Genomic DNA, 16,326 nt, shown 5'->3' on the forward strand with positions numbered 1-16,326 from the left:
TACTCTCGGTCACAGTTTTTGGAAGTTGAGTCATGGCTGTGTGAACGAGCCCTAATAAAGCACGAAGAAACACAACAGTCACGACGTGCGTGTTCAAATTCAATTGAACTTACGAGTACCAATACCATTTCCCGCGACTTTGTACTTTTCTAAATACTCAGCATTATAAAACAAATTTTAGACAAGGTGCATTTGTTCTGTCTAACGTTCGTGTTGTTGTCGCTGCTGTTGTTTAGGGATTATTGAATGAAATTCCACTTGAAGCTATGTACATACCTTAATCGCTGTCATTCCACCACTTCAACTCGTCAGCCCGGTAAACTGCGAGAATGCGCACTCGAAAGGGAGTTATGAAATAAAGCATTGAATTGGTTTTGAACTCGTATCTACCAACTATTTCCATTGGCATTTTTGCTGTGTTGGTTGTTGTTGCCAACTCGGTTCCCACAAAAAAAAATACCGATGTCTGATGGATTACTCAGTTTGAAATTGAAAAGCAAAAGAAATCCACCATTGCTTTCAACAACTTTATACCACAAATAGTTGCCGTGCCCCCCTTCCCAATACCACACTTCTTCTCGCACAAATCTCTTCAATTATATATGTAGTTGTAAATGTGCTCTATATGTGTAGTTGTAAATGTGCTCATATGTTGCTGTTGTTGTTTTGGAATTGCTTGCAACGATAATGTTTTCAATGATGACAACATCTAATTCTAAATCCGTTGCTGATGTGTGGGATTTTGGTGTAGCTGATGAGTTCGTGACGAATCGATGGAAGAAAAACTTTTCAACAAATATGTTCCCTACCTATGTATGAACGTTTGTGCATAAAAAGTATTTGGGAATGTAGCTAGCTACCGTTAGAAGTCGATGGGTGGTTGTTTTCGAGGAATGTCACACAAAAGTTGCTATTTGTTCAACACATGCGATTATCTTAGATTTCTAGTCCTGATTAGCTCATTGTTCGAAAATTAACTCAACACCTTTGACAAGTTTGCGTTGAAGAAACTTTATCGTAGAACAACTGCAAAACTGACTACGGACATGAACGTAAAAATACTTAGGAATGAGAATACGCTAATACCAACTCGTGCAGACTTCTGTTAAACTTGGAACTATTTCAATGGTGAGTTGGCATTCTTTTGCTTCAATCGAAATAGCCGTACAAATCGAAAGACGTACAAATTCACAATTGTATCCCCTTTAGCGGCAGTTTATAACGTTAAATGAATACCCCTAATGCTTTTACTAGAAAAAGTCCTTTTTTGGTTCGGAAACTACACAGTTCTGCGAATACATTTTTTTTTAAGAAAGGCAGATAAATTTTAAAGGCTAATAATGAATACTTGTACCTTTTTATACCTTTCATGAGTATGAAATGGTATTATAACTTTGGTCCGATGTTTGTAAGTACCAGAATAAAAAGAGATATACCCATTAAAATGTATACTTATATGATCAGAACGTCGAGCTGAGTCGATTTAGCCATATCCGTCTGTCTGTCTATCCGTCTGTTTGTATGCAATCTAGTCTCTCAGTTTTCGAGATATCCGGATAAAATTTGGTAGGTGGGTGTATTTTTATAATGTATTAATCATTTGTTGGAATCGGAAGAATCGGACCACTATAACATATAGCTCCCATACAACTGATTGTTCAGATATGAGATTTTTCGTTATAACTTCTCCATTTATGTAGCTAGGAACATGAAATTTTGCAGTACTTGCACCCATTATCAACAGAATACTTACAGTGAAAATTACAAAGATCGGGTCACTATAATCTATAGCTCCCATACAACTGATTGTTCAGATATAAAATTTTTCGCTATAACTCCTCTATTTATATAGCTAGGAACATAAAATTCCGCACTGTTTTCAATAATTATCAACAGAAAACTTACAGTGAAAATTAAAAAGATGGGGTAACTATAACCTATAGCTCCCATACAACTGATTGTTCAGATATGAGATTTTTCGTTATAACTCCTCCATTTATGTAGCTAGGACCATGAAATTTTGAGCTGTGTCCACTCATTATCAACAGAAGACTTACAGTGAAAATAACAAAGATCGGGTAACTATAACCTGCAGCCCCCATACAACTGATTGTTCAGATATGAGGTCTTTTATCATAACTCCCCCATTTATGCAGCTAGGAACATGAAATTTCGCACCATTTTCACTCATTATTAACTGAATACTTACAGTGAAAATAACAAGGATCGGGTGACTATAACATATATGTATCTTCCATACATCTGATTGTTCAGATATGGGATTTTACTGTAAAACCCTTTATTTGAACAAAATCGAAAAATTTGAAAATCGTCAAAATCTATGCTGTATAAGCTTTATCTCCTATACCACTGATTGTTCAGATACCAGTTTTTGCGATATATCTCCTTTATGTAGGAAACTAAACCCAATAAATTGTGTTACCGGCTTACATACCAATCACATAGCAGTGAAAATCACTTAGATTGGTGCTAATAAAAGGTATATCTTCCATACCTCTGATTGTTTAGATGCGATTTTTTATATAAGTATGTAACTCCTCTATCGATGTATGCAGATGTATTCAAAAGCAGTAATCTGTCAAACTAAAATTTGCAGATGTTCATGAAAGCTATGAAGCCTTCGGCATAGCCGAAGACAGCGCTGCTCTTACTTGTTTAAATTTGTTATTGTTTGCAGTTAGATGCGAATCTTTAAATATTTCTTGTTGCTGTGGTCGAATGGTTTAAGGTGAGCACTACCAGTCCGTAGGCAGGCAATGTCAAACTTCCCAGTGTATTTCTGGCACGAAAAAAAAGCCTCATATTTAAACCATTTGCCGTTCGGTGGCGGCGTAAAACTTAGGTCTTAACCAATATGTAAGTGTCAAATATTTATTTTAATTTTTTCAGATACATCTTCAGGATGGTTTCGGGTGCAGAGTTTCACGCATGTGGAGAAAATTTTTCAACGTCATTCACCAGGTAGTGGCCACAAACGCATCGTTTCATCCGGTTAAAGTACCACACGACTTCCGGCGTTTGCGCCAAGTGTCCTCTACGTATTCACCGCGTAAAAAAGACACCAATGAGTATTCCAAAATTGCCTTAGATAAGACCTCTTTCTTTAGATAACCACCAGAGTCAGTTGGCATAGAAGAGAAACTACTGGCTTTTTTAGGACTAGCCTAAATACTATTAGGCGGCGTTAGGCCCAAACAAAAGGAAGACGATATAGTCGTTTTAAAATTGAGTAATCTAAATTTCAAACTGTCTCTTATTGGCAGTTGATTTTAAAGAAAATTTTCGATGGCCGAAAAACCTTCAGAGGAAAATGTTTTATAATATTTGGATTTTCTGAGATTCTAATATCCTTAGGTCTCTCCGACAGTTTGTGCTTAGCCTTAATCACTCCACTGTAATGTTGGATAAAAAAAAATTAATTAATTACCTTGTTTGACATACGAAAATTAAAAAATAGCTTTTTTTATTTGTTTGATAGTTGCAGGATAACTAATTCGCTATGCTAAATAGAAGTGTTTGCAGCTCATATACCTAAATTTGTAAATATCTATTCAATATAAGTTTTGAACTAATTATAATATTACCTAAAGTTTGTTGCATATATGTACATACATACATATCTTTTTAACCGACTTCAAAGAAGGAGGAGGTTATCAGTTCGTCGGAATTTTTTTTTTAATCTTATTTTTTTTTATGTATGTTACCGCATAACTTTGGACCACGTTGACTGATTTCGATGATAATTTTTTCATCGGAAAGTTGGTACCTCCAGGGTTGTTTAGATCCGATAATTGGATCGTGCAGAAATTTACGATAATCCTAAATTTTTTTATGAGAATTGAAGTCGGTTTTGTTTTTTGCTTAAAAATTACTTGTTTTCTACCCAAATTAAAAAAAAAAATTATTATAAATTTTTTCTTCAAATGACTTACGTTTGCAGATCTTGCGATGATTGGCCGGTTTGGTTGCATCCCTGTAGTAGCCCTCGCGACAGTAGTGACAATAACGGCCGGTGGTGTCGTGTTGACAGTTGTAGCAGACTCCTCCCGAAACACGGCCAGACAGCTTGTAAAGTTCCAAATTAAAACGGCAACGACGCGCATGTCCATTGCATTGACACACTGGAAGATAAAGCGAAACCGAATACATATGGATTAATGCTTAATTCGTATAGTTACATATGTACATAAGTTAAGATTTCTGACTTGTATGAAAACTTAGATAGTTGCAAGTACAAGGTGGAACTTGGGTATTAACGATTTTACTTTTATTGATGTAATTAGAAAGGGCCATATCTTATATTCAGTAAAATAATATACATAATTACATACCAAGCCCTATTCGCCAAAAATACGTAAGCGACATTTCAATCAAAATTTTCTTTCTGCATCAAAAATATGATTTTGAAAAAAATGTCGCTTACCTCTTTTTGGCGGTCAGAGCTCGATTTATGTGAATAAATAGTAGATAGGTCATCATTGAACACAACACCTCATTTTTTTTACTACACTTCCGGCATTTACGCATAGAGCGCAATTGTTTCAGGCACTCAACTTAATGCAGCTTTATACCTTTTGTCGGTAATGAAAGGTGGTGAGCATGAAATGTGTGCAATTCAATTTGCAACCACAATGCGCCAACAAAGGCAAGAAACATGAACCTACAGATCGAATTGTGGTAGTCAAGGGAGACATATATAACTGTACATATATAACTATACTATTTATGCTAGTAAATTGCGATAAAAAAAAAGCATTTTAGTATGTGCAAGCATAACTGAAGTACATGTTTGTATGTATTATCTTCCCAAAAGTTTCAGTACTTCAAAATTATTAAGCTAGCGTTGCAGGGTACTGGTTTTATAAATATAAAGGGAAAACTTGGAACTCTTCCCCTACCAGGCTACGCCCATGTTTACGCTCGTATAGACTACTTTCGTATTTATTATTGAACCTGTGCTACATAATTTGTGTACCAAGGGCAGGTTATGCCCTTTACATATGAACATACCGGACCATCTACGGCTTTTTTTCAATTCATTCAAACGGTCTTTCACGTCGCTATGCCCAAAACCGACTAAAAAACTCTTGAAGTAGAAAATGTGTGTGAAGTAGTGTCCTTTCAAGTAGGCGCATAATAATAAAAACGAAAAACAAGTGAACCTGAATGTTTTTGTGATTCGATTTTCAAATCGACAATCTCCTATACACACTCAATGAAACTAAAACGAATTGCCAATGTATGAAAAGTGCAAATAAAAGTAAAACAGAAAATAACATGTCACAGTAGATTTGAAAAGCGCGTAAAAAATTGTGATCTGTATCGTACAATGTTTGTGAGTGAGCATTAAAAGTGTGCGTCTAAGCGTTTATTTTGCCCAAAAGGTTTGTGTGCCTGTGTATTTGGATGTGACGGCTCTCGTTTTGATGGCATTTTCATGTTTTTCCAACGCTTCAATTCTGTTCGTGAATGGATTTAAAAGCTATTAAACAAAAATAGAAGCAAAAAAGCTAACATACTCTCATGACAAGTTGCGGATTTTTAAAATGTCCGCACTGCAACACAAGGTTGGATTTATTTACTTAAATATTTTAAATATACGGTGCTTACTGCACGAGCTTAAAGTGACCAAAATAGAAATCAAAATTGAATCAAACAATATAAAGTGTTTTCCAATGACAGTGGGTAGATGTTAGATTAGATAGTTATAAATAGAGTAAGCTCTGCGACCAGTAGGTCTGTTGTGCCCTCAGCTCATCACAATACTGAATCTAGCCCTAAAGACGCTATTAATTTTTTGGTCATAGATGCCTTACGCAGCTCTCCTCCGTGAAAATTTCGCACACTCTAGGAGAAGATGTATTGCTGTCTCTTTGGCGGAGTTACAAAAGTGACATAGATCACTCGACCAGATCCCTAGCTTACGCAAGTGGCCTCTTAACCTACAATGGCCTATTAGAATACTTGTTATAATTCTTAGCCTCTCCGGGTGGCTGCTCATGCTCAACGAATGGATATCACTATCGTGGACAAGTGGTGGAAACCAGGGAATCCTTAGAGCATCTTCTATGCCGATGCCCCGCACTGTCAAATATATGACTAAAATGCCTATAAATTCGAGCAGTTAGTAGACATCTGCCTACTTTAACGCCTAAAATCGAACTCCAATTGGCAAGGACCTACCGGTCTATTTGTGACTCAACACCGGTTACATTAATCTAACTTAACCTAACTTATGCCAACGATAACACTTATCTTCGTTGACCTTTGAAGAGGTTACAAATTCCTGGTCGAAAACTGGCAGGTAATCAAGGTTGCGTATTGCAGCAGGTTTGAACGGCAAATGTCTTTGAAAAAGCGGCAACTATTTTAAGTGAATACCAAAGCACCGTCCAGACCAGTCGCTTAAAAATGGATGAGACACTCTTGTCAAGAAATTCTCTGCATTTGTGCAATAACATCAAATTTTTTTTGAAAAATTTGTGAAAATCTTTACTTTCTTAATAAAAAGAAAGCAGCTAAAGACTTTTTATTCGGGTCTTGCCGAAAATTCTTAAGCCCAAACTACAATAACGCAGTGTCAGTTTTTTGAAATCAGGAACTCTGCTGTGCAATGAAGCGACACACAATGCAGCAGTAACAGCTCGCAGTACTGCTCAACTTAGCCCAAATTCTAAATAGACTGCCACTGCCTTCATTGCAGCAAACTTCGCGTGTTGAATTTTACACACTTTAAACGCAATCAGCTTTTGTTTATGTCATTGAATTGAGCTTTAAAGTTAAGTCAACCCAGGCAGACGTAAAATGTATACCAGGCGTGGTAAGCCGCATTTAGCTGAAAGGTGGTAACTTTTAATCAAACGGTTGAATCTATCTCTAGAAAAAGTATTATGGTTACTATGAAGTTTTCCTCCAATTTTTGTTTTTTATTTGATCATAAATTTTTTTTTATAAAGTTATTAATTTTTTTTTTAATATTACTGACATCTCAATGTCTTTAAAATCGCATTTTAGGCTAATATTGTTGTACGTTCTATGAACAATTATTTGCAGAAAAAAAATTTGCCGGAAAGCATCGAGTGGAAAGTTATTCACGCATTTCTCTTGATATTGAAAACTTTTATTTTTGCTCCAGCTCCGCTCCAGCTAAAATCCTTTGCTCCTTGCTCCTTTGCTCCACTCCGCTCCGAAGCCCTGAATATTAATAATTCGCTAACCTTCTGAATAAGTAATGCTTCTGATGTAAATTAACAATGCATAACTGAGAAGATGGTTATTAAAAATACTGATTGTTAAACTATAAGGACATGCCAGCGGAGTTGTACCGAAGAAACCTTTAGCAATCGTGCAATATTTTTTTCTTATTAAACAATTAACTTTACGTTCCCCAGTTGAACAAGAGAATATTTCCTTATACTTAAGTAAAATACTTATCTTAAACCATTCAGCAATTTCCCAAAATAAAAACATTTCAAATACCAAGCAGTGATAGAGGAAAATTGCACTGATTTTGTGAAATCAACGCTTGTCCTTTGTTGAGTCAGCAACCAGTGCGATAGATAAGTATTTAACTTAAAAAAAGTACTATAAAAATAAATAAATGCTGCTCGCTTGTACACAAACAGACACACAACTTCGTAAAACTAACATTTAAAATCGGTAGGGATTTGCAATGAGATCAAGTAAAATAACAAACATACGCTTAAAAGAATCCCTGCATCAGCTACAATCCGTGGCAGCAATCAATGAAAGGGAACAAACGTAGAAGAAAGCGAAGAAAACTATTCCAATGCCAAAGTGCGACTATCTTTCAAACACGTGCAGGCAAAAGTACTCAAGTACAGCGCTTACATACATACATACTTATAAAAAGCCAAACCTACATACATACTAAATACTTGGACACATTAAAATAAGTATTTTTACAATCACTGATCTCGATATTTTCACATTTTCTGATTGGGTGCATTGAAGCAGGGATTTGGCGTAGAAAGTGCTCGTTACAGGCAGCTTGTCAGTATATGTATATATACATAAACATGCGAATGACTATGTGAGATAGCATATCCCGATACGAAGCTTTCATGCACAGTCAATTCCCAGTGGGAATTAGGAGCACGTAATAATACCTTATTAGCAACTTACTCTTCACCTGGAAGTCATTACCGTTTCCCTGCCGATCGTCCCTTACTTTTACAAAGGCATGGCCGCCTTATGTAAGTAGGAATTTAGAATGTACATTTGGTATCAGACATACTTCTGAGCCGCTTTACAAAGTAAGTTACGTGTAATGAAGAGCAGTCGCTCGGAGTAGTTCGGTGCTGGGAAATAACTTCGGCTGCACGTTATTTTACAACTGACAACGTAATGTGTCTTCGGAGGTGTTCATTTTGCCCTTTACTAGTAGATGACATTGGCCATGATGACAATTTTGGTACTAAAAACTGAAAGAAAACATGGCTTACCTCGCAAGGTGCTTACCTATTTTCCCAGTGGGTTACTTTGAAAAACTGTTATGGTTCATTGTTAAATGCTATTCTAGCACAATAAGAACTAAGTACTTACATTGTTGTGGTCACACTAATTTAAAACAAATTTGGTCGGCGCGCATGCGACCATGCGCCACCCTTTCCGAACACCTCCCACTCAGCTGATATTTGACGTTTGACTTTGCGTTGACAACTATAGTACGAGGAGCGACAAAAAATTTCTTCGGAGCTCTTTCCTTTTTCCCCGACAATAGTTGCTTGAGATGGAAGCAATTCGGGCTCTAACTGTAGTCAAAGCGAAGCTGTAAACAATTCCTTATCGGCACCAGCCGAACTGTCACAACCACGTGTCCAGGTTGTGGCGCAATCATCACGCAGAAGAGGGTGCGCGAAGGAATACAAGTTCCTATTCTAGCAAAATTTTGCCTACAACTGGATGCGTGAACGGTGTGCGCTTCGTCTTCAATTTTTACATCTATAGTAAGGCCTTGGTTCTTTTATGAGCATTCGGTTGTGTTGATTTTTTACCTTTTGCCTTTATTTTAGAATCGAGCACGAAAAGAGAAAGGGGCAATGAAAAGGCGAAATTTTTTTGGTAGAATCGAAAACTCCATTAGTTTTAAGAACAATGTGTAGAAAGTAAGGGATTGCGTGAATAAATTTATGATGGACTGTTAATTGAATTCAACGGTGAAGATTTATTCCAGATGTGGGTGTATGGACGGACGGACATTGGAAGATGGGCGGGATAATATGAAGGCGTAAACGACAAAGAACAGAGGTCGAACCCAGGTCCTACGGAGTTGTAGTACGCACGTCTAACCACTCAGTCACTGCGGCAAACAAAATTAAAGCAATAACGAAAAGTTCGGATCTTCCGAATCAACTGTAAGTAATTAATTTTTTAACATATTGTTCTTAGATAACTACCAATTTTTTTATCTTAAACTGTAGCTGATCCAATTTGGAATTGGTTGTACAGCTTTTCCCCTATTTATCGCGTCTGAGTATTTACCAACAAAACGTAAGCAGCTGTAAGAAATACGCGTTATGTGAGGTCTACTATAGCTGCCATGAGACGCCTCGCCACAACTGGTTTTAGTCAGGGCTGCAAACCGGTTTTGAACCGAACCGGTTTTTGAACCAAACCATCGCTGTTTTACGGGCTTCGAACCGAACCACTTTTATTTTGAAATGCCAAAACCGAACCAAAAATCACTCCAAATAATGGTTCGGTTCTGTTCAAAATCCACTAAAGCATATTGTAATACACAACTTTGTCTAAAAATAAAACCCTATGGTAAAACTGCAAACATTTTTGAGTTGAATGGCATCTCTGTGAGTTCTAATTTCGTCCATATAAAAATGCTATGTTAGGTTTGGCCCATTGCGGTGCCGTTACTGGAGATTCTTCTGCCGCCTGTTAGCGCTTCACCAACTGCGCCTTTTTATATGATGTAGAAGGTCAGAATTAATTACTTCGCCCATTGAATGAATGACCTCCTCCAGTTTTACGAAGTTCTTCTGAGCCTCCACAATCGGCGACGTTGGGCCAGGCGACAATCGATACGTCGGATTTGGTGAGTAGCTTCAGAGGGCTTTAAACTGGTGAAGTCCTCATCATCAAACTGGATGATGAGTCTTCTACTCGATGGCATAGGGCGCTTAGTGTTTGTACCGCAGACTTTCCAGTTCCTTAATCCTTGACGAGAGGAGCCAGCTTTTGGAGCTCCCGTACTAAGTACAGGTTAAGCAACATGGTAAATATGCAGAAATGTTGGCGAATGTGATTCTACTTTATGCTCGCCTTCGTTGTATGTTTCTTCTGCCTTGCGAGACCTCGACGGTACCGTAGCTTTAGTTATGCAGTGAGTAGCGCTTTTCGAGTTGCATTCGTAATTGCTGAAAGCGGGTGATTTACTAGAGCAAAGAGGCGCTGTAAACGGAGGGTCTGAATTACAGCGGAGGTTTCCTGGTATTCGAAGCACTAGTTTTTTGAGTAAAGCATACAGAAATAGCTGGCAGCCTTTCTTCTATTTTGCTCAAAGCAATTTTCCTGCATTCTGGATTGAAGATATGACAATCTTCCAACATACGCACGATACATATACACAAACCATGAAAAATTTTAGACAATTTGTCCCAAAAATAATTTATCTTTTTAATCTCGCCCCGAAAGTGTCAGCCTGACAATTACAAAAAGATAACACCAACTCACATATGTACAACTTCTAGCTCGCGTAATGGTTTTATATGTATGTAAGTATGTACCTACATAGGCAACCGCCACTTTACTCTTAAAAAAGCTATTTTCATATGTCCACGTAATAAAATGTATCTAGGCAATAAAACGCTTTCGATATTTACTCAGTGATAAGTAAACGAAAGGGTGAGCAACCAACCAAGTCCTTTCGATAGCAGCTTAAACAAAACAACAGCGAAAAGGGACAACAAAAAAAATCAATAAACGCTTATATCTTACCAACACCAAAAAAAAAAAAATACATGCAAATTTTAAGAAAAAAGTTGAAAAATTAATGCGACACTTCTTTGTGCGTTTGCATGGAAAATCGAGAAAAGCAACAGCGGTGAAAAAAAGAGATTGGCTGAACGTGGCATAATCCATTTGCTACTTTACGCCACCCCCGCACTGGCACTTGGTCAACAAATATACCAATCCATTCACTCAGTGCTACTACTTACTTTATTTCGAAGTTACTTTTCTGGTGGTCGGTGTCTGTGACTTTATTAAAAATGCAAAATTCTACGGAAAACTCATCAATTTTGCTCACTCGCTGGTTGGAACGCTCGTCTTGGCAGTAAGTAACTGCCAAAATGTTGAACGACAACCGGAAGGACGCACAGAAAAGTGGGAAAAGCCGGAAAAGTAAAGAAAGCGGAAAAATTACACGAGCTGGATGAATGGTAGAGGGGGGGCTGGTTAACGGCTGAAGGCTGTAAATGTTGAAGTTGAGAAGTTGCATATTGACAATGTCGCACAAACATTTCTTGTTGATTCTTCGTTTTTTCTTTTTGGTAGACCAATACATCCAACTGAGTGTTCCCACACGCCCTTCCGGAGCCCTTTTTTGGGACAGTGATTATTAGTATTGCGGCTTGGAGTCGTTGAGTCATAATAAAAAACCGTAGCAAATTATGATTGATGTGCGTTGCTGACAAATTGACTACTACGGCGTATACCTCGGAAACCATAGGGAAAAAAGTGGTTGCATGCAATGTAGACTAAAAAAAATTCAATAAAACACATAAAATAAAACTTAGCTCTTAAAGGGATTACTTTATGATACACCCAATATTTTGTTAATTTAATACGTTCAACGTCATTAGAATATCAATCAAGCTAAAAATATATTAAGAAAAAAGAAAAAAAAAGTAAGTGCGCCTGGGCCCCACTGGAGAAGTGAAACTTACGTTAAATATCTATTTTGTCTCATAATCAATATTCATGTATACATACATACATACATCTGCTTTTGCTTAAGGTTATATTTTTTGTCTTTTTCTATCTAGATCCCTACCTCTACCCCTGTTCGGTCCAATTACGTTTATGTTATTATGTTTTTCTTTATCTTCATTTTTATCTTTATACTCTATCGATAGCAAAACCGATAAAAATACCGATAACAAAACCGATAACAAATTCGATAAAAATATCGACAGCAAATTCAATAAAAACATCGATAGCAAAATCGATAATAATATTGATTAAAATATCGATAACAAAATCGATAACAAATTCGATAAATGTATTGACTACAAAATCGATAACAAAATTGACAAAATATCTATAACAAATTGGATAAAAATATCGAAAACAAAATCGCTAAAATTTTGATAATAAAATCGATAAATGATCTGTAACAAAATCATAACAATATCGATAACAAAATCGGTAAAATTATCGACGACGAATTCGATAAAAATATCGATTGCAAAATCGATAACAGTATCGATAAAAAGTATCGATAACAAAATCGTTAAAAATGTCGATCAAAAAACCGATAAAAAATATCGAAAATCTCTAAAATCCCAACATAAATCCCGGATTGAGTCTTTGTGTCTCGATCTATATCCTTTTCTATATAATTACCATTATTTTAACCTTTCTTCCTCTATCTTGATCTTTACTTTATATTTATCTTTGTTTTTACTTTTATGTTTATCATTTTTTTCATCTACATATTCCCCTTCACTTCTGCCCTTATATAAGTAAGGTGTTTAAATTTACCTTGATCTGAAGATCAATGAATTGTCGCCATTATCTTTACGCATTTTTGTTTTTTTTTTTTTTGTTACCTTTGCTTTTATCCTTTTCTTTATCTATGTACGTACTCACCTTTACTTTCATTATTGTATTGGTCTTTTTCTAAGTCTTATTCTTTAACGTTTTATTAGCAAGTTTTTGTGAAATTTATAACATACATTCAATAGCACTTGTTTCCGTCCCAACCATTTCCGTTGCACCATTTCCGTGTGCAATTTCCGTTGAATTTGCCAATTTACTCCCCTCCAACCAACCGCCGCTAAAGAAGTTTCACTTCAAAAATTAGCTTATTCTCAGATGCAAAAAGTCCCACGACAGTGAGTCATCTTTTCTAAACAATCATTTGAGCCCGAACGTTGCAGATAGGTCTTTCCCAATTTGGATGTTTTTTCTCAACGACCCTCTGCATAGCCGTATTAGTTTTGTGGCGATCTCAAATTAAAATATTGCAGCTTATCCTCGTGCTACCAACAGCGATTTTCAGTTTGGCGAAAAAGTGATATGTGTCGAGTTGTTTATCAATGTTATCTTTTGAGAGAGATATGAAAATCTTTTCCCACTTGTTTTTTTTTTTTTGGTTTGATTGTTGGGTGTCAAAGAGTTCAGCTGTTCATCTCTCAACACATCGCGGCCAAATGTCTCCTACCTGATTCTTGCAAAGGCAGGGCAGAAGTGTTCCACCGTCTCATCGTCTTCAAGGCAGGATGGGCAAATGGAGTTTTCATGTATGCCTATCACCGTCAGGTGTTTGTGCTACGTGAAGTTACCAGTTGCAGTCCCGACTGCTCAGTGAGATAAACCTTCTAAGAGTGAAGGCAACATGACCTTTGCCCACCTGCAGCCCCTCGATGCCTCGCAGTCATTACTGAGCGAAGTATTCACCCAGTTGCTAATGGTGGCTTCGATTGCCGAAGTGGGGAATGCGAGGAATGCCTGGGCCGATCCCACTCTGGCTCCCAGAGTAAAACAAGCTTGTTATGTTTGCCAACATAATTTAGTCGAGACTTCCATTACCGAACTAATTTGGAAGTACTTAGAGGGCTGGCCAATGCCTTAAATGCAGCTTGGCTGTCAGACACGTAAACTCCTTTCCCTGCATCTATTTTCTACCACGTAGTCCATGGCCTTGAGGATTGCTAATATCTCAGACTGGAATACCTAAGCATACTCCCCGAGAGAGAAATGTAAAGCTTATGCCCATTAACCCAGATCCAGACCCAGTGTCACTTTTGGAGCCATCAGTGAAGATTAGATAATGTGTGAGTCTGGGATCAATGCTGGTATTAAACCAGTGTTCAGCCTCAGGGAACTCAGTATTATAGAATCTCTTCAACAAAGGTAATGATGGCGTACTAAATATCCTGTGCTACCTGTTACCACATTTCCACATTCGTCTCGCAAGACCCAGAGGATCTCATTTGATTTTCTTGCATTTTTTTTTTGTGATAGAATTTTCGGGTCGCACGAAAATATGAAAATTTTGATACCATTTTTGAACATTCTCAGTTTAGTGTGCTTTAACTTTTTTAATGGCCGCCTAATTGGATGGCAGCATCGTAAGGTGTGTTTATTTTGTACAAATATTATTAATGGATATTTTCTACTTTCTGTCATTTGAAGGTATCCTTTATTGCTTAAAAAGGTGCGTATGAAATGGCAATTGTCATTACGCCGTGCGACAAAAACAAAAAAAAATTTCAAAACACGAAAGAATCGATATACTCACGAAACTATGGGCCAAATATAGTAAGACTGTGTTTTTTCAAATTTGAAATTTTGAAGCTACGATTAGTTCAAAAAAATTATTTTTAAAAAAGCAGTACAACGGACAATAATGGGTACCAAATGGGAGACAAAATTCTGTACAATTTAGTCATAATAAAGTTTTTTGGTTTACAAGGACGAATAGGTATTGAAAGTCTGCTTTTAATAAATTTTATCTTTTTAAGTTAATAAAGCTTGCCGGACGAAATTCGATGATGAGGTCGTGCGTATATTAGTCCTCAAACAATTATTAAACGAAAAACAAATATTGCAAATTTTCAAAGATGTTTAAGGACAAAATTTGTAAAGGACATTTTTCATACCCATTCGTCCCTACGCACCACAAAGTTTACTCTGTTATAATTCTACAGAATTTTTTCATTTCTATGATATCCTTACTGTTATCCCACATCGTACTGAATTGTTTAAATCATTTTTTTAAATTATCATATTTTTTTAAATTTCAAAGTCCTTTTAAAGAAAATCCTGCCGTCATAGAGAAAAACTAAGTACGCAATTTCACTATAATTTACCCATAGTTTCGCGACTATATTCATTATGTGAGTAAAATTTACTGTAGCTCTTTTTTATTTTCTGCCACCCACTCAAAAGCGCCATTGTCGTACAACTTCCTACAAAACAACAAACTTGCTATCGCAATGAATATTAAATTTACGAGGACCCCTGCTAGCAAACAAATTAACTAATTTCATTCATTTCGTAGTTGCCGTTTCCTTAGTTATTACTCGCATTATTATCCTCGCTGTGTGCGGGCGTTGGCGGTGTTGCTGGTGTCAACTTAGTATTTTTGCCACACTTTATTGTCGATATGCATTTAATATGCTGTCTCATAACTTCGGCGCGCACCACTAAAGTGAGGCAACGCTACGCTTACTAAACTAACTAATGACCGACCGCATAAGCCCCCACTTAAAAGCGTTAATGTCGTTGACTATGTATTTTCATGATGGTTGTTGCTGTTTTTGTACAAGCACGGAACGTTGGAATTATTGCAGGACAATGTATAAATGTAGGGAAATATGAATTTTTACATGAATTGAACCGAATCATATTTGCAACGCGAAATTGTTTGGAGCGAAGCAAATTCCTTGCCACAATAGTTTATTCGTAAGTCGCAGCTCCTTCTACGCAAACTTTTGCCTGTACCCATTGTTTACGTATTTGTTTGTTTGCCTGTCCATTTGCGTGATGGCGGTACGAGTAGTAAATGCTTATAATGCCATTTAAATGTTATTTATTGCATTCTTGAGACACTGTCCTTTGCCACGCTATGTTAACTGAAGCTCCATGGCAGACTTAGTGGCAGCACTCTTGACATTCATTCTTGAACGCCCACTCTCTGCTCCGTCTTCAAGTGTGAATCTTTCGACGCCCACACGCACGCCCACACATTTATATATATTTGTTTTTTTTTTTTTGCTTGGAATTGCAATGAAAATAAAGCGAACGCAAATTATTTGCAGTTGGCAACACTTTCGATGCGTTTGTAGTTATGCTGGAATTTATGCAATACGAGTACTTTATGGTCATTGTTATTGTTATTCTTTAGTAGTACAACAACGATTATAATAATGCCAACACACAGATAACAAACGATGAAATTCCATTAAGTTGGGCAGTGATGGGCAATTCGCGCTACTTCGGTTGGCATTGACAACGTAAATACGAAGCAATATTGACAGCTAAATAATTTATTGTATGTACATTTTACAAGGAATTTCAATGTGCTGGTGTGTATGAGTTTTT

The 16,326-nt window shown here is 36.8% G+C and overlaps 1 protein-coding gene across 1 annotated transcript in view; it reads right to left on the reverse strand.

Annotated features, from left to right (window-relative positions):
• Positions 1-16,326, reverse strand: part of LOC118733265 (netrin-B) — a 362,526-nt gene that overhangs the window by 9,414 nt on the left and 336,786 nt on the right. Inside the window, exon 2 of the mRNA XM_036462598.1 lies at positions 3,954-4,142. Within this exon, the coding sequence (XP_036318491.1) occupies positions 3,954-4,142 (189 nt within the window). The remainder of the gene's footprint in view (positions 1-3,953; positions 4,143-16,326) is intronic.

The sequence above is a fragment of the Rhagoletis pomonella genome, unplaced genomic scaffold, assembly GCF_013731165.1.
Source record: "Rhagoletis pomonella isolate Grant_MI unplaced genomic scaffold, Rhpom_1.0 Rhpom_scaffold_00002, whole genome shotgun sequence".
In the NCBI taxonomy this organism is placed as follows: Eukaryota; Metazoa; Arthropoda; class Insecta; order Diptera; family Tephritidae; genus Rhagoletis; species Rhagoletis pomonella.